A 17,714-nucleotide genomic window follows, 5' to 3' on the forward strand; every position below is an offset into this window, starting at 1 on the left:
ATAAACATATATACAATCTTATTTAACGGCATGAAAAGATATCAGACTTGCCAAATGATCATTTCTTTGCTATCCAATTATGTAATTAATTCAGCTACAGTGAAAGCTCATCTGTCTCTTCACTTTGAACATGTCATATTTAAGAAGCATGGAAAAGTAGCTAAGATTTAGAACTCAGAATTCATCATCATTCCTAATAAGGAAATTGACAGTGATGAGGGACTAATTGGAAAAAAATATGTAAAGTGGCTTGCAATCCAATTAGCACTTCAGGTGGCATTAAATAGAGAAGCAATATTGTTCTGTGTTGTTTTTTGATCATATTTGTTCAAAGTGACTGATCTTAAATCAACCATTTGATTTCTGTCCATATTTAGCATAGTTTATTATAGATGTCCACTTGACTTTGTATATATAGCCCATTGCCTTTCTTGAGCTTCTGTTTGAGAATCAGTCACTTTAACTATGATTTTTTTTCTGCCCTTTAAAGACTGATATCAGTCTAGCTAAATCAAATTAGAAATAGTTGACAGCATCCTTTGGAGTGGCCTTCTAATTCCTGAAACAAGGGAAATTGGTCTTTCACATCAGTGTTTAAGCTAATCAGCAATCCAATGGTAGCATTCCAGGCAGGTCTATTATTGATGCACAAAGATTCCTGCTACTTATCTGAACAAGACACAAAAAAGTCTCATTAGATTATTTCTTTAAAAATTGCTCTACTGTAATGGATAATTATTTATTTACCCTGTCCTCTCCTTCAGCTGGCCAAGTTGTATTATCCAGTCAAGAATAAACATATAGCTTTTGATGACATTTGCTGAATGGAGAGGATCATCGATTCCATTAAGATGAAAAAAAGGCGAGTTGAGAAAAAGAAGCATTTTGCCTCCAGGCTACTCATGGGGGTGAGTAGGAAACAACAGGGATCGCACCCATCCAATCTTCTCTCGAATTTGCAGTCGTCAGTGTGTGCAAACATCTTGTGTTGTGCAAAAGGGTTTCCTGTGACCAAAGTATGTGCACATTGAATGCTTGTGCAAATGAAATTGTTTCGAGATAATTTTGGCACAACCTATCTCTCGTAGCTAATGAAATTGTATTGGCATGTTTTAATGTAATACAAGTATGATTGCATTCTACAAAGTAATGTAATTGTAGGACAACGTTTTCCACACAGGGTGATGGACATATGGTATGAGCTAGCTGAGAAATTAGAGTCAATTGTGATATCTGAAAGTCATTTAGACAGATATGTGGATAGGAATGGTTGGGAGGGATACGCCCAGATGCAGGTGAAGTTTAGGTAAACCTTTTGGTCAGCATAGACATGTTGGACTGAAAAGCCTGTTTCTGTCTGTGCCGTAAAACTGTCGACAGTCCAGAGAACCTAATTTAGATAAATGCCCAGGCATTTATTTTATTGCCTGGTGAACTCCAGATGGTATCTTGCCATGATACCGCTTTTCCTATGGTCGCAATGTCCTGGTGAAACCTTTCACCATGTTCATCACTGACTGCACCAAGATCAGCAGGGAAGACGTCCAAGTGCAAATGCAGAAAATTAATTTTCAATGACATGTTGTACTCACAAAAATAGGTTACATCTAAAAAATGGCATATGATAGGAAGGTTTTAAGGTGATTTTCGTGATCGGTAGCCCAACATCTCCATTGTTTAGTTAATGTCTCAAATCCATAGTGAGCATGGGTTTCACAAAAATTCATATGAAACTCAATGTCAGATGAGAGCTTTTGCTGATGGAATAAAATGGGCCCAAATGAAGTGCTTAGGGGAGTATAGATCATCTAGAAATGCTTCTAACAATGAACATTTTCTAAGGAAATGTTCAAAGCTGCAATGAAATCAGTTCATTCTGTCTTTTTCACTTAATCAGTTGAAATGTTTGGCCTTGAATTGAATGCAATTCCAATCTGTCTACAACAATGTTGTGCACAACTGGGACCTCTCTCCACTTTTCACCATTCCCAATACATAGAGACAGGGCTGACATGATCCATAGCTGATCATTAAAAATGTTAATTACAGTCAAATTGCACTTTCAAAGGCTATACACCAAACTGATTTGAGTTGCATATTTAAATTCCCGAAAGTAAAACTGTGTCAACCCTCGGAGAACTCAACCCTCTTTGTTCCCATACAGCATTGGTGTGGCTTAATAATACTGCTGGAAGCTAGCAGATATGAATTAGATTATGAAGCATGAACATAGTTCAAATACACATCCTCATTTTCAGTGCTGGTTTCTAACTTTAAGCCTTCCAGTTTTAGAATCTCCTATTCTGGAAATTCACCTTATCGATGTGAAGGTGCTCAACGAAGTGAGTTTGCATCCAGTCTCTCCAATGTAGGGACCATAACGGGAGCACCGGGTGCAGATTGGTTTGTCTTCTGTAATAACAGGGATCTCCCAATGACAACCCATTTCAATTCCCCACCCCATTCCGACATGCCTGTCTGTGGTCTCGTACGCTGCTGCAAAACTGTTATCACCTGCATATTGGAGGAATGACCTCTCATATTGTGTCTGGGCACCCTCCAACCAGATGGCATTAACATCGACTTCTCCTGTTTCCATTCGCCCCTCCCCAACTCTCTTTTTCCCTATCCCTCTGTCTCTCTTTCCTCCAGCTCCTCATTTTCTCTCTCTTCCCCACCCCTCTGTTCTTTTCTACAATTCTGCATTCACTGAGCTATCTCCACCCCGAACAATTCTCAGCTTTCCTCTCCTGCCCTCTTATTCATATCCACATATCTGAATTAGAATTTATTGTCATGAACAAGTCACAGGGCAAAAATTCATAAAAACCGCCTTTCAAAAATAAATAAAAATAGTGCATGAAAAGTCAAAGTGAGGCAGTGTCTTTGGTTCATCGATCAATCAGGAATCTGATGGCAGTGGGGAAGAAGCTGTCCTTGTGGCACTGAGTACTCATCTTTAGGCTCCTGCACCTTCTTCCTGATGGTAGCAGTGAAGAGGGCATGGCCTGGGTGGTGGGGGTCTTTGAGGATAAAGGCTTGCTTTCTTAAGAAACCAACCCTTGTAGATGTTTCAGGCCGAGATAACAACCCTCTGGAGTTATTTCTTGCCCTGATCTTTGGCACTTCCTTACCAGGAAACTATGCAACCAGCAGAATGCTCTCCAAGGTACACCTGCAGAAGTTTTCAAGAGTCTTCAGTGACACACTGAATCTCCTCAAACATCTTACAAAGTATAGCCGCTGGTGAGCCTTCTTCGTGATTGCATTGATAACGAGGCTCCATGGCATTTGGCTGTTGGCCTGTGCTTCTCCCCTTGCCCTTTTTCCCTTCTTTCTCCTTTTTATTCAGCCACCTGTCTGGTTTTTACTCACAAGTTGACAAAGGGCTCAGGCCCAAAAACTGGTTATATATCTTTTCCTCCCATTGACATAGTAGGACCTGCTGAGTTTTGTGTATTAACTACAATCACAATATCTGCAGACTTTCTTCTTTCACTTGCATGAACAGTGATTGCATGAGGTGCATGCCTAATAACAGGTTATGGTCAAGCATACTAATATGGATCTAAATAGAACAGCATGCAGGTTCAATCCTGAATTCCCTTGCTGCCTCTTGGTTCACTTGTTGCATGGAGTTTGAGTATTCTCCCTGTTAATAGGATGGTTCCTCCAGGTTCTCCAGTTCCTTTCTACATCCCAAACACATATTAGTTGGTAGGTAAATTGGGCTCTGGATGGGAGAAGAACCAGAAAGGAGCTGCTGGACATGCGAGAAAGAAAGAGCATGGGAATTTATGGGCTTACTTGGAGAGCCAGCATTGGCTCAGTGGGCTGACTGGCTTCTATTTTTATAGCATAAAATGATAAGAAAAATTAGACTGAAAGTGCCTGATATAATTTCATAAATTACATGATTTCATCCTGCTATGATCGTTAGTATGATTTATGCTAAATTTATCTTGGATGATGTAACACTGAAAAACTCTAAATTTTGTAATTCTCCTAAATTTACTTCAGCATTTTCTTTTTTCCTGTTCTGTCTATATAAACTCAGCTTTTATCTGTCTTGCAGTCACTTGTTTTCATTCTTTCACTGGTGGATTTGACTTAATCGTTCACTTAATCAATTATGTGCTTTGCGCATACCTGTGCTTCACTTGAGCACAGCTTTGGATCATGATGGATAGCATCAGTAAAAGTGGACAATGGATTAGCCAAAACCGGAGCCAGTGGGAAGCTATTAACATTAAACAAGAAAATCTGCAGATGCTGGGGTTGACTACAATACTCCAATAAGCTGGAGAAACTTAGCATCTGCTTATTCCTTGAAGAAGGGCTCAGGCCTGAAACGCCTCCAACTGGTGCTGCAAGACCAGCTCAGTTCCTTCAGCGGTGTGGTTTTACTATTTTCAAACAAAGAAAGGCAATCAAAGTTTCTGCCCCGAGTCCTTCCTAAACAGAGTTCATTACAAGGAGAAATTAATGATTGTTTAATGACACAATAGATATAGATCTGGAATATCACTGAGTGGTGAAACAATGATAGCTTCTCAAGTCACATAGGTTGACGATTTGGGATGTGATCAGTTGAAGGATGCAATAAGCAATAATCACATATTCTTAAATAACAATGCAGCTTGGTTTATATCAACTACAAGTTTGTGTCTGGAAGAATCTTAGAAAATCTTGGCCTGGGTTATGTAGCAGATCTAATGCTGAAAATACTTACATTCACCATTGCTGCTCAGCAACATTTAAATTCTCATGCTTGCATAGTTCTAACATGAAAATCTGGAACTTACTATCAATGGCCCACCAACCCACCACATACCATTCTGTCACCAACCACATCGAGCATAATAAAACTGACGTCATTTCAATTGTCAGTTATTTAGGCTTTTTATGGACTGTCCACAGTGGAAAATACTCTGAACGTCCTTGGCTCAGTTACACGAGGTCTGAGAGTTTTTATTGTGTACTAAGACATATTATCTGCTCAAAAAACTATTTGGCTCAAAATTAACTACTTTCTTCTATATTCACATTTCCTTACATAACTATTTCAACATATAAGAGTCGTACAATAAAATATTGTTTCATTTCATCTCATACTTAAATTATGCATTTTTGTTCTGATCTTTATTTAACCTTCCATATGTTGCTTAAAGATTAAAAATGGTACTGTGGTTTAACACTTGACTTCCCTGAGATACGCAAGACTGCAAGGGATGAAGAGAGAAAACAAAAAAAACTATTTCCTCCACCTGGACTATTCACAAGCAAAGACATAATGCTTAAAGAGACATGCATGCAGGTTTGAAAAAAGAAACATTATTTATGGAGAGGATTCCAAAGCTTTCTGACAAATTCTCATCTCACAGGTCTTTACCTCCACTCCAAAACCCACATTTGTGTAGATTCAGTCACTGGGTTACAAAAAGCATACAATGTTTGCACATAACCACATCCTGAGACTGAGCAAACAATCACCGATGCATTCATTGAAGTGAGTAAGGGAAATGGCCATCCATGATTTATAGAGTGATAGAATCTTACAGCATGGAACATGCCCTTCACCCCAACTTGTCCATGTTGATCCACGTTGGCATTCTGGGCTAGACCTTTTACGTGCATTTGGTCCATATCCTTCAAAGCCCTTCCTATTCATAAATTTGTCTAAATTAAGTAAAAAATCCTTTCCCAATCTAACTTTTCCATACAAGACCGCTCTCTGAAAATAATAGTCCATGATGAGAGAAATTTCAAATCACTTTCTAATTTTATCCCGCTCTGTGAACCCACCAATGTTGAAATTTACCACAGCCTTTGGCTGAATGAGGGAAACAATGTTCCAAGGCCAAGACATCAAACCCGGCTGCAGTTGTCCTGCTGGGTAGTTTGATCCCACACCTCCCTGTGTGCTTCGAAGCCATGAATGAGTTACAGCAAGCACCATAAAATGCTGGAAAAGTACCATCAATGCTATCTCCATAAAAGGTCTAGTGCGTCTCACAGCTCCAACCACCCAGTGTTATCTGGAGAATTATCCAACAGGTAGGACAGGAAACTGGTCCAAACAAAGGAATTTTCACATGCTCACTCCTGGAAGGTTGTCTGACCAGCCAGGCAGGAGGCAGGCCGAAAGTTATATCTCCGTGTCAATCGAGATTAGATCTACATATAGGTGAGGCTGCCACACATTTGGTTCTCATAAGTTACATGGGCATATCTGAGCTGACCCCCACCCAGCTGCAGTTCAAAGCCCATCATATGGAGCAACTCTCTCTCTTTTGGCCTTGAGCCGATCCCTGAGCTCCACTCCAGGTGGCAAGCCATGGTAGATGCTGTATGACCGACTGTCAGTCCTGTGTTCCAGGTTCTGGGCTAAGGGAGATGCTGGAGAACCAGTGTGAGGTTTATGGTGGTACAGGGCGGAAGCTTTTTGTGGCATACCCTGGGGAGACTGTAGTGTCTCACATGTTGTAGATTGCAACCAGATTTGTACCTTTTAGTTAATTGGTGTGCCGCACCTGCTAGTGAGAGAAGGGTGGCAGGAGCTGTTTGTTTAACCCTTGCTTCACCATCGGGAGTTGTAATTATCAGTGGGAAGTTCTTGTCAAATTGAGAGCGAGATTGGCCTCTCACCTCATGACAGGAGGTGGCAGAAAAGGGGAAGGTCCTGTCAGACAGTCTACTTTCTTCCTATTTGCCTGGAAACACCACTGCTTCAGAGATGACTGCAAACTCTTTGCCACAAATTACGTCTGTGACATGCTCAGTCATTCGATTCAGCCAAAATCTTTTAACTGACAACTTTAAAAAAAAAATACTCTTAAACTGTGGATGTTATGGAAAGTTTTATTTATCCGGGTCTTTAAATATGATTACTAATACATCCAGAGAATTTAGAAATATATTTAGTTTGAGAACAGTCAGAGCTGTAAAGTACCCTTCAGATCAGTATATTAGCATTCTTCCCCTGGCCTTGGTAATGGAGCTATTGAGTGGAAGATTGGCTATGTTGGCCACTTACTTCCAATATAAATTAATTACATGAGCAAAATGGAAAAGCTGTGTAATACAAACTTTTTTTCAGCTGAAACTGGGAGAACTATTTTGATGGTATCTTTCATTCAGTATAGAGTCCTCATATGCTCCACTCCTTTTGTTATCTGGAAAGGCAATGGAGCAATAATCAATCCTTTTCAAAGTTGATCAATAGTCAACAGTACGGGTGGGCAAGGGGCAACATGACACCCCTGCATCAATATTAAGCACATTCAGGATGTACGTCTATGTACATAATTGCATGTTAACTTTAAAGTGCCCTGCTAAAGACAGACATAGTTAAGCTTCAGTTCATGCCCATGGCCCCTTCTGCATGACATCACAGTTTGAGAGGCTCCTCTGCTTATTATTGTAACCATCTCTCTACTCAACTGCAGGATTGGTGTGAAGACCCCATGGGTATAACACCTCTATCAATAATTTGGAAGAGAAGGTCAAGTGTAAAATATTCACCTTTGCAGAGGAATCTTGTTCCAATGGTGAAACTGCATGTGGAATACAAGGTGCTGATCAGGCTCCCAACCCAAGAAGTGTAGTGAAAATTCACCAGAATGCTCCTTTGGATAGTGGATATATCACATTAGTTCGTTTATTCTCATTTGACTGTATACAAACAACGAGATGAAACAGCATTTCTCCAAATCATGGATGCACGCACGCATAACATCATATTCACATATATACTGATCACATAATACATCAAGGTATAATTTTAAATAAATATGTACAAATATTTTGGGATAATTTACTCAGTTACAGGATACTGTGCATCAATCTCCCCAGCTTCGATATGGATGGAGCTCTCCAATCAGGGTGGCACAGTTGGATTGTATGAGAGCCAGCGATCTGCTTTCGAATCCGGCATTGCCTGAGTTTGTACGTGATCCCTGTGTGTCGATATGGTTTTCATCCCACCCTTCAAAAACATACAGGGATTGTAGGTTAATTGGAGTATTTGGGGGCACAGGCTTATGGGCTAGAAGGTCCTTTTGCCATGCTGTATGTCTAAATTTAAAATTTAATCTCACAGTCTGAGGGAAGAAGCTACTTCCCAGCCTGGAAGCCCTGATTTTGATGCTCCTCTATCTCCTTCTTGATTGTAGACCGAGGGTCAAATATACTGTGTACTGGACGGAAAGGGAGTTTGATAATTCTTTGAAGCCTATTTAAACAATGCTCCCAATAAATGTTGACTGAAGAGGAAAGGGAGAACCAAGTGATTTTCTCAGTTGTGTTGATGACCGTCTGTATTGACTTTTTGTCCGATGCTTTGCAGCTACAATACCAAAGAATGACGCAACCAGACAGGACACTCTCATTGATGGTCCGTAGAAGTTGTCAAGATGGGGGCTGGTAGCCTTGCCCTCCTCAACCTCCTGAAGCTGGGGCTGCTGTGCCTTTCTGACAAAAGAGGAGGTGTTATGTATCCAGGAGAGATTGTCCTTTATATACATGCCAAGGAACTTGGTACTGTTCAGTCTCTCCACAATGGAACCATTGATGTGCAGTGGAGATTGGTTAATCTTCATCCACAATCATCTCTTTAGTACTGTCCACATTGAGACTCTGGTTGTCATTCTCGCACCATTTTATGAGCCTTCCAACCTCCTCTCAGTCAGCTGACTGAGCATCTTTGCTTATGAGGCCAAATACTCTTGTATCTTCTGCAAACTTGAAGATTCTGTTTCAACTGAATCTGGCAGTGCATTCGTGAGCAGGCAGCCTAAACAGTAGAGGGATGAGTACACAGCCTTGAGGTGTGCATGTGCTCAGTGTGATGGGACAACAGATATTATTACCAACCCGGTCTTACTGTGGTCTTTTGGTCAAAAAATGGAGAATCCAGTTGCAGAGAGAGATGCTGCATCCCATTGAGAACAGTTTATCAACCAGCCTTCTGAGATTATGATTGTGTTGAATGCTGTGAGTTGAAGTCAATGAACAACAGCCTGGCGTATGATGCATCATTCTCTAGGTGGGTCAGGATGGAGTGGAAAGTCAAGGCCATTGCATTGTCTGTGGACCAGTTTGGATGAAAGGCAGACTGGAACGCGTCCAATGTCACTGGAAGATGCCATTTGACGCATTCCATCATCAGTCACTCAAACCACTTTATGATTGTAAAGGTAATTTAGTTCAGTTACCATCACTCCCTTGAGAACCAGGATGATGATAGCTGCTTTGAATCCTGTTGGGACAGTGGACTGCTGCAGTGAGATGCTGAAGATATCTGTTAGGACCTCCATCAGCTGGGCCACAGTCCTAGGAGAGATTAGCAGACTGGGGTGATGCTCTCTTGGAGTTTATATGGGGATTCACAGCGTTGATACTGAGTTGGTGTTTCCCCCAGCTATAGTATCATGAATCAGTGGTCAAAGTCTTAAAATAAAGTGTTTGGCCATTCAGGGCAAAGATGAAAAAAAATCTCTTCACCCAGAGGGCAGTGACTATTTGGAATTCTCTCTCCAGGAAGACTATGGAGGCTCAGTTACCAAGTATGTTCAAAACAAAGCTTAATATTAAAAAAAAATTAAGGTTATCGTGTTGCCATGGCCTTCTTGATAGGTCACCCCCTGCTTCCATTTCTTATGTTTGTTTGTTTGTTTAATCACAGTGCTGTCCATCATGTGTACGAAGATACAATGAAAAACTGTTTTGTATATTATCCAGGCAAGTCAACTCATTCTTATGGAGAGCAGGTAGTGCACCTTGTCATGGTAGAGTAAGTTGAAGATATAGTGTTACAAGACAAAGATCAGAGTACAGAGAAAAGGGCAGTTCAAACAATGCAAGTGAATCATCTTTTACCAATGAACATTCCATTTAAGAGACAGATTACAGATAAAAAGAAACAGTCCTTGAATCTGGAGGTTCAAGTTTTCAAGCTCATGTATCTTCTGCCCGACTGAAGTGGGAAGAAGAGTATGATCATCGTGGAATGGGTTCTTTAATATGTTGGAAAATTGTTCTAATGTGATTTTTAGCTGTGAGTAGGAAATTTCTGCCAAGAAAAGTAATGTTTTGATTTGGAAACATAGAAAATCGGAACTAGAGTATGTTAATTGGCCACTCAGGCCTTCTCCACCATTCACTTCACTCTTTGTGCACTCCCAAATCCTTTGATATCTTGAGTATAAAAAGGATCTACCTATTCCTTGAATATATTTATCAACACTTTATTAACTTGCCTCACCATCCTCTGGAGGAAGACATTTCTCCTAATCTCTATAAAGGGCATAGCTGGTATCCTAAGATTTATAATCCTGATTCTGGACTCTCCAGATATTGGGGACATCTCTCACTATTTAGTTTGTCTATTCCTATTATAATTTTTAGACTTCTGAGATCTCCTCTCATTATTCTATACTTCAGTACGAAGGAGATGATTGTGAAGTGAATACCAATGAGGATTTGGAAGGATGGTTGTCAGGGGAATACGACCCAGTCGTCATTGAGGGCTCAGTAGTGGAGAGGGTCAAGAACCTCAAATTCTTGGGTGTTAACATCTCCAAGGATCTGTCCTGGAACCTCCACGTTGATGCAATCACAAAGAAGGCTTGGCAGTGGCTATACTTTGTGAGGTGTCTGAGGAGATTCGGAATGTCACTGAAAATCTCATAAACTTATGGAGAGCATTCGAGCTGGCTGCATCACTGAGGTGCCAAGATTCAGGAAATTAAAAAGCTCCAGAGGGTCGTTAGCTCAGCCTGTGACTTCACAGGCACTAGTCTTCACTCTATCGAGGACATCTACATGAGGCAGTGTCTTAAAAAAGCAGCCTTTATCCACAAAGACCCCCCACCATTGTTGCACTCCCTCCATGGAAAGAATATCCTTCCTCAGAGGATACTAAAACTGCACATAAAACCCCAAATATGGTCTTACCTAGGCTCTGTGCACCTTCAAAGAGACATTCTTTCTCCTGTACTTCAATCATCTTCCAATGAGGGCCAAAATATCAGTTGGCTTCCTCAATAGTTGCAACACCTGAATGCTCACGTTCAGTAATTTGTGTACAGGGACATCCAGGCCCCATTCCACCTTCCTATTTTCATAATCTATACCTATTCAGATAAGTTGCGACCTATGCAACTTATGCCCCATCTGCACATACAACCGAAAACTTGTTAAAAAATATAAAGAAAAAATATAAAATTTACGCAGTTAATGTTGTATTTGACAAATTATAACAGAGATACAGGGCATGGAAGAGCAAAAATATGTGTACTTACCCGGTTAGTCTGTGTCTTGGGGTCCTTAGACTGGGCGCGACTATCTTGATTCTTGTGCGCATGCGTGAGTCTTCATTTGGCACATGTGCGGTGTGTTTGCTTATTAGATTTCGGTTGACACATGTGCGAGAGTTAAGAGCGTGAATACAATATTGTTAGGGCGCTTACAGACCCCAGGAAGCTGACAAACAAAGTAAGTATGCACATTTTGGCTTTTACATGCCCTGCATCCTTGTTATAGTTTGTCATAAACAGCATAGATTTTATACTTTTTCTTTTTTTTAAACAAATGTACACAATTCTGACATGCGTCCATTCCGAGATATGGCCGATTCTTCAATGCAAATCACGTTCTTAAGTCGGGGAGTACCTGCCATAAACTTTCTTCCCACTTTCAGAAATACAATGGATAACCTTAAATATATCCACAATGAATTGTATCTGACGTGCATCTACCCATTCATTTAACTTATCTAAAAAAAGTTACCTCTTTGCATCATCCCCTCACAGTTCCCTCTCCCATCTCCTTTGTGTCAGATATTTAGTTAAGATTGAAAATAGCTGGGGCTCGAGCACTAACCTTTATTGTTTTACATATTTAGAAAAGCTTTCAGTCATTTTTTTTACATTTTCTGTGGTCTCATAATCCATCTTCCAATCTTTTTGTTCCACTTTACAGAATTATCTTGAGAATCGTACAGAGAATAAACGATCCTTTTAATCTGCCTCAACCACACCAATGGTGTTCCGAGTCCATGCATCCTATTTGCCAGCATTAGACCCATGTCCGTCTACATTTTTCCTATCTGAAGAGTTGTTGAAATGCCTTTTAGACATCGTAATTGCATCTGCCTCTATTACCACTTCTGGCAAATAATTCCAGGAAACCATCTGTGCCAAAGACTTACCCATTCAATCTCTTTTAAACTTTTTCCCTCTCATCTTGAACCTGTGCCCTTTCACTTTGGACTCCTTTGCCCTGGAAAAAGGACTATCTATGGCCCTCCTAATCTCATAAACCTCTATGAAATCACGACTCATCTTCCTATATTCCAGTGCCAATTCAATCACTCCCTATATTAATGCCCACTATTTCAAGCAACTTCCTGAAGCATCTATTCTACATCCTTTCTATTGCCACCACATCCATCCTGCAGTGTGACAATTAGCATACACAATTATTCAAGTTAAAAAAAACAAATGCTGGAGGAACTCAGCAGGTCTCGCACTGTCCAAAGGAGCCTCACTCACTCACCGTCTTACAGACAACGCGGGTTAACTAACTTCTCCAGCCACTTGCACCTCCTGCGCCTATGCTAAACCAAGTCCATAGTGCACGTGCACTGGAAGATACTGAACTGAGTAGAGAAAAATGCCAGCTCAAGGTGACAGAACTAATATTTGTAGGAGATATTATTGGCAGTGAGGGCATTTAACCAGATCCCAGAAAGGTGTCCGCAGTTGTAAACATGTCAAGGCCACAATGCAAAAAGGTCATACAGAGGTTTAATGGAATGGTCAACTATATGGGTAAATTAATATCCACCCTCTCAGAAAAGATGGTTCCATTGAGAGATTAACAGAAAATACGATAACTGGCAACCCATTGCGTATGCATCACACTCAATAACCAATGTGAAGACGCAATACGCTCAAATTGAAAAGGAGTTGCTCAATATCACACTTGCCTGTGAAATATTTCATCATTTTGTGTCAGGAAAAGCAATCAGTGGAGACTGACCAGAAGCCCTTGATTGCATTGTTCCAAAAGCCATTAAATGAATGTCCACTAGAATATAAAGAATGATGATTAGGCTGCCACACTATACAGTGAATGTGGCGTACACTCTGGTTAAGCTAATGTACACAGCAGACACATTGTATAGAGCTGTTGACACAAGAGTGCAAGCAAACACCAAAATGGATGAAGACATGAATGCCTTCGTGGACATGATCACAAGTGCACTGCCCATATCAGATGCAAAAATGGAGCTCATAAAGTCAGAGACAAACAAAGATGAAACACTGAGACAACTGAGAAAAAACATCTTGGATGGATGGCCCAACATGAAGCAGGACTACTCGCCTGATGTTTCAGAGTACTGGAACTACAGGGTGGAACTATCAGTGGTTGAAGACATAATCTTCAAAGGAAGTTAAATCCTTATCCCAAAGAGTATGAGAAATGGGATGCTAAAAAGGATCCATGGAGGACATCTCGGAATCAAAAAGTGTAAGAAAAGAGCACGAGAGGTGATGTACTGGCCAAGAATCAACAATGATATAACAAATGAAGTGTCAAACTGTACAATATGCCAGAAATATCAAGCAAGCAACCTGCAAAACCACTAAAGCTACACCCAGCATCATACAAACCTTACCAGAAGGCAGACACTGACCTATTCAAATGTCAAGGGAAGGACTATCTTGTAGTCATAGACTATTAATACCTGTACCCAGAGGTGTGTAAACTGAACACCACCACTGTAGATGCTGTAATAACAGATAAGAAAGCCATAATCTCCAGACATGACATGGCAAGTGAGGTCTTCATAGATAATGGACCCCAGTTTTGCAATTTAAAGTTCCAACATTTTGCCAAAGAGTGGGACTTTGTACACACCATGTCAAGTCCTCATTTTCCACAGTCCAATGGTCTAGTGGAAAAATTGGTACAGACAGTAAAAAGACTGATGTATGAGACAAAAGACAGTAGAACGGACTTCTACCAGAGCATGCTAGTATACTGCACAATGTCTCTCAAGTGTGGTATGTCACCAGTACAACTCCTTATGGGATGTAGGCTAAGATCAAACCTAGCCATTCAGGAGAACCTCCTAAAAACAAAAGAGGGGGAGAAAGTGAGGACATTCAAAGAACATCAAAAAGGAAAGCAAAACTATTACTTTGCCAGACGAACAAAAAACCTACCAGAATTCTACACTGGTGACCAAGTAAAGCTAAAAGACAAAACAAACTTATGGACTCAGAAGGGAAGTGTCCTTAGTGAAGTCCAGCCAAGATCATACACCATTCAGACAGATGAAGATGCTGCTCTGCGTAGAAATCATCGAGATCTTCAAAATTATATCAGCCACAGTGAATGGAAAGACAAATACTGTTGAACAACTTGAATACACAGCTGAGAAGACATCACCTGAGACAACAATTCAGATTCAGGGACAATCAATCAGGAGGTTGTCAAGACACATGAATCCTCTAAGAGGTTCACTGAGTAAATTTAAAGACTCTTGTTATAGAATGAAGGAGTGCTATCTTATTCCCTCTTCAAGTTTTAGTGTATGCAAATGTGACCACACAAAACAAGTTTAAAAAATGTTAACAATGTTGATAATAATGAAAATGTAAGTTCCTGGTGTTCAAGTTAAAATTACAGAGTTATACAAAGAAACCATGTTAGTTAAAAGTAAGCTACTTCTGTTTTAAGAAAGAGAGATATAATGGTAGTGATTATGTTTGCATAGCTACTAGCAAGGTCTTAAGGATCATAGTTTGTGTTTGATTATACTTGGCTGCCAGCAAGGGTCTCACACAGACGGGGATACTGATGTAAGAGAGACCTGTAATGGAGCCTTGTAGCCCCATGGCCTGCCTCATGGGCTCCTTACAACAACTTTAAAGTAAAGAACCTTCTAAGAACTCACACATACGAATACAAGATGAAACAATAAAGTTACGTTAGAACTTCTCTTATGTTCCACATATAAAAATAACATTCGATTTGGCTTTCCTAATTACTTGCTGTATCTGCGTTAACATTCTGCATTCCATAGATCTCACCATAACACAACATTTTTGAATAATAACTTACTTTCCATCCTTTCTTCCAAACTCGATTATCTTGTATCTTCCAGCTCATATTCTTAATCTCAATACTTTTTAAAATCCACCCACATTTTCATATATTTCCCACAGTTTACCTGTCTACAACTTCGAACAGTCACCAACACACAAGGGTCAATTTGTAGCTGACCAATCAACTGATGTGTCTCTGGGATGTGGGAGGAAACTGGCGGACCTGCAGAAAGCTCATGAGGTCATGGGAAAACACACAAATTCCATACAGACAGCAATCATGGTCAGAATTGAAGCCAGGTTTCCTTGCTGAGCCACTTGTCGCATATCATCGCCTGGTCAATTCTGCTCAGCAAGGAACTAACGTGAGGAACAAGCTACCATTGTTATATTCTGCATTTATATTCATAGGTTTCTTTAACTTAAATTGGACGTAAGCCCCACCATAAGCCATCCCCAAACCAATTACTCTAATGTTTTGCAAAATTTCTCTCAATATTGAAGATAAGCTGAGTAAAGATCCCAAATATTTATTTAATCTTTCATCATAAATTACTCAGCCATGACTTGAAACCTTGATAATTTTGGAGTCATCTTCAAGTTCACAATATTATGACATAAGCCCAAAATACTGTGGATGCTGGAAATTGAAACAAACATTTTTATAAACACTCAACAGGTTTGTGGAGAGACGTGCAGAGTTACCACTACAGGTTGATTCTTGTTCCCCCACTGGTACCTAATCTGCTAAGTATTTCCAGCATTTCTTTGTAATATAATAATAAGAAACATTGGTAAATTCCTTGACAATCAATTCAAATTTTGAAGGTCAAATAACTGAGAGTGCATACAGATTGGTTTCAAATTAACTTCATACTCAGGTCTAGCAAGTGTAGTCTGAACAAAATAGTACTGGTGAAATTATAAACTTGGAAAAATCTTCATGAAAGCTAAAAAAAAACCGATGAAAACAACAAAAGTCTTTAAAACAGCCTCTAATAGAACAATTTGTAGTGCAGAAAATAAAGTATTGAAGAAAAGAATCATGGATATAATTAAACACAATTATCGAGGCATTTTGACTCTAATTATACGAAATTGGATTCTCTGAAATCTTCATTTATCCAAATTTTTTTTTAAATGAGGATATCCGAAACAAATCAGCAATCCTCATTTATCTGAAATTTTTTCGGAGCCAAACTGACCTCACAGGTTGAAAAAAAGTTCACCCAACATGAAATTAGAACGCTGATTGTCCTCGTTTCAGGTAACTCCCTCCCCCCTCTCTTTCCATTTCTTCTTTACTTTCCCCTATTGACAGTTCTCTCCAACTTCTCCTCTCAAACTGCGTGCCACTGCCTCCCAGCCGCAAGCGGTCAGAAGGATCCCTTGCCCCCGCGTCATCAAGGGCAGGAGTGGGACCTTAGCCTCTCAGGCAGGAGCGGGACATTTCCCTCCCCTTCTCTCCCTCCTCAGCACACCAGACGCTGACACCAAACCCTCCCCTCGGTCGACCGCACACTGGACTTCCCAGTGTATGTGTGCGGTCGGCCGAGGGGAGGATTCAGAGTTGGGATTCGGGCATCGGGGTCAGAAACTCAGTGGCCAGGAAGACAGGAGCCCACTGACTTGCCAGCCCAGGAAGCCTCCTGGGATCACCAGCAGCATTGGTTTTGCCTTGCTGATTGGTGGCGGCCAACATTTCTTTTGGTGAGAATTAAACATTATTTTAATGCTTAAAAAAGCCTTCCCTTGAAGGTTGTTGTTGATTAAACATCGATACAAGTGATTTCCTGTTGCTACTGGGCTGTTTTTTAAAATATGACCAGATATCCAAAAAAATCGTCTATCCAGGCAGGTCCTGCCCATTTCACATAATCGGAGTTGTACTGCATGTGCAAATAAGAGCATCCTCTGAAACAATGGTATTTAAACTCGCACGGTGTATTTCGTTTCAGCTTACTATTGTTCAAATAGGTACTTTAGAAGTATTAGTTCTTGTTCTTTAATCTGGACATCATCAGTACAATTTATTCTATTGTCACAACGTTGTAATTTCATTCATAATCGGTGTTACATAGTCAGGATAATGTGAACTATTTTGTATCTGCGTAAGAATACACCCTTCTCACTGTTTTAACTGTAGTATATATGAGTGTGTGAACAGTTTCCTGAGATGGTGGAAGGCATCAGAAAGTAGTCTCTTTTGTTATTTGAATCTTGCATCTCTAATTTACTTGAGAAGGCTCCCAAGTAACACAGGTATGGTTGTAGTTTTTGGATGTAGTCAATGGTGGTTCAGCCACTTGTGTTAAATAGTCATTCCAACAGTTGTGTATGCATACCATTTTGGTTAAATACTCCTGACATATTAAGTGTTATGATTTGTCAAGTTCAAAATGCTTTGATTTGTGTAAGAGATCTATCAGGTGTTATACATGCAAATAATGGCAATTATTCCTAGTAGATGAAATCATTTATCAAATGCTACAGCTGAAGTAATTCAATTATAAATATAAAAAAAGCCACTTCAACAAAGTTATCCTTCAAAACTGAACAAGGGTTGTCTCACTTCTCTCCAGTCTGAAATTTATA

General features: G+C 40.1%; 1 protein-coding gene across 5 annotated transcripts in view; it reads right to left on the minus strand.

The window, feature by feature from the left end:
• Positions 1-17,714, minus strand: part of fbxl17 (F-box and leucine-rich repeat protein 17) — a 725,386-nt gene that overhangs the window by 139,640 nt on the left and 568,032 nt on the right. The window contains exon 9 of one of the 5 annotated variants that reach the window (XM_069892546.1): positions 7,081-7,175. The exons of the other annotated variants lie outside the window; for them this stretch is intronic. Coding sequence (XP_069748647.1) covers positions 7,096-7,175 — 80 coding nt within the window. The 3' untranslated portion in view covers positions 7,081-7,095. Of the gene's footprint in view, positions 1-7,080; positions 7,176-17,714 lie in introns of those variants that run through there. 5 annotated transcript variants of the gene reach the window in all.

The sequence above is a fragment of the Narcine bancroftii genome, chromosome 1 (assembly GCF_036971445.1).
Source record: "Narcine bancroftii isolate sNarBan1 chromosome 1, sNarBan1.hap1, whole genome shotgun sequence".
In the NCBI taxonomy this organism is placed as follows: domain Eukaryota; kingdom Metazoa; phylum Chordata; class Chondrichthyes; order Torpediniformes; family Narcinidae; genus Narcine; species Narcine bancroftii.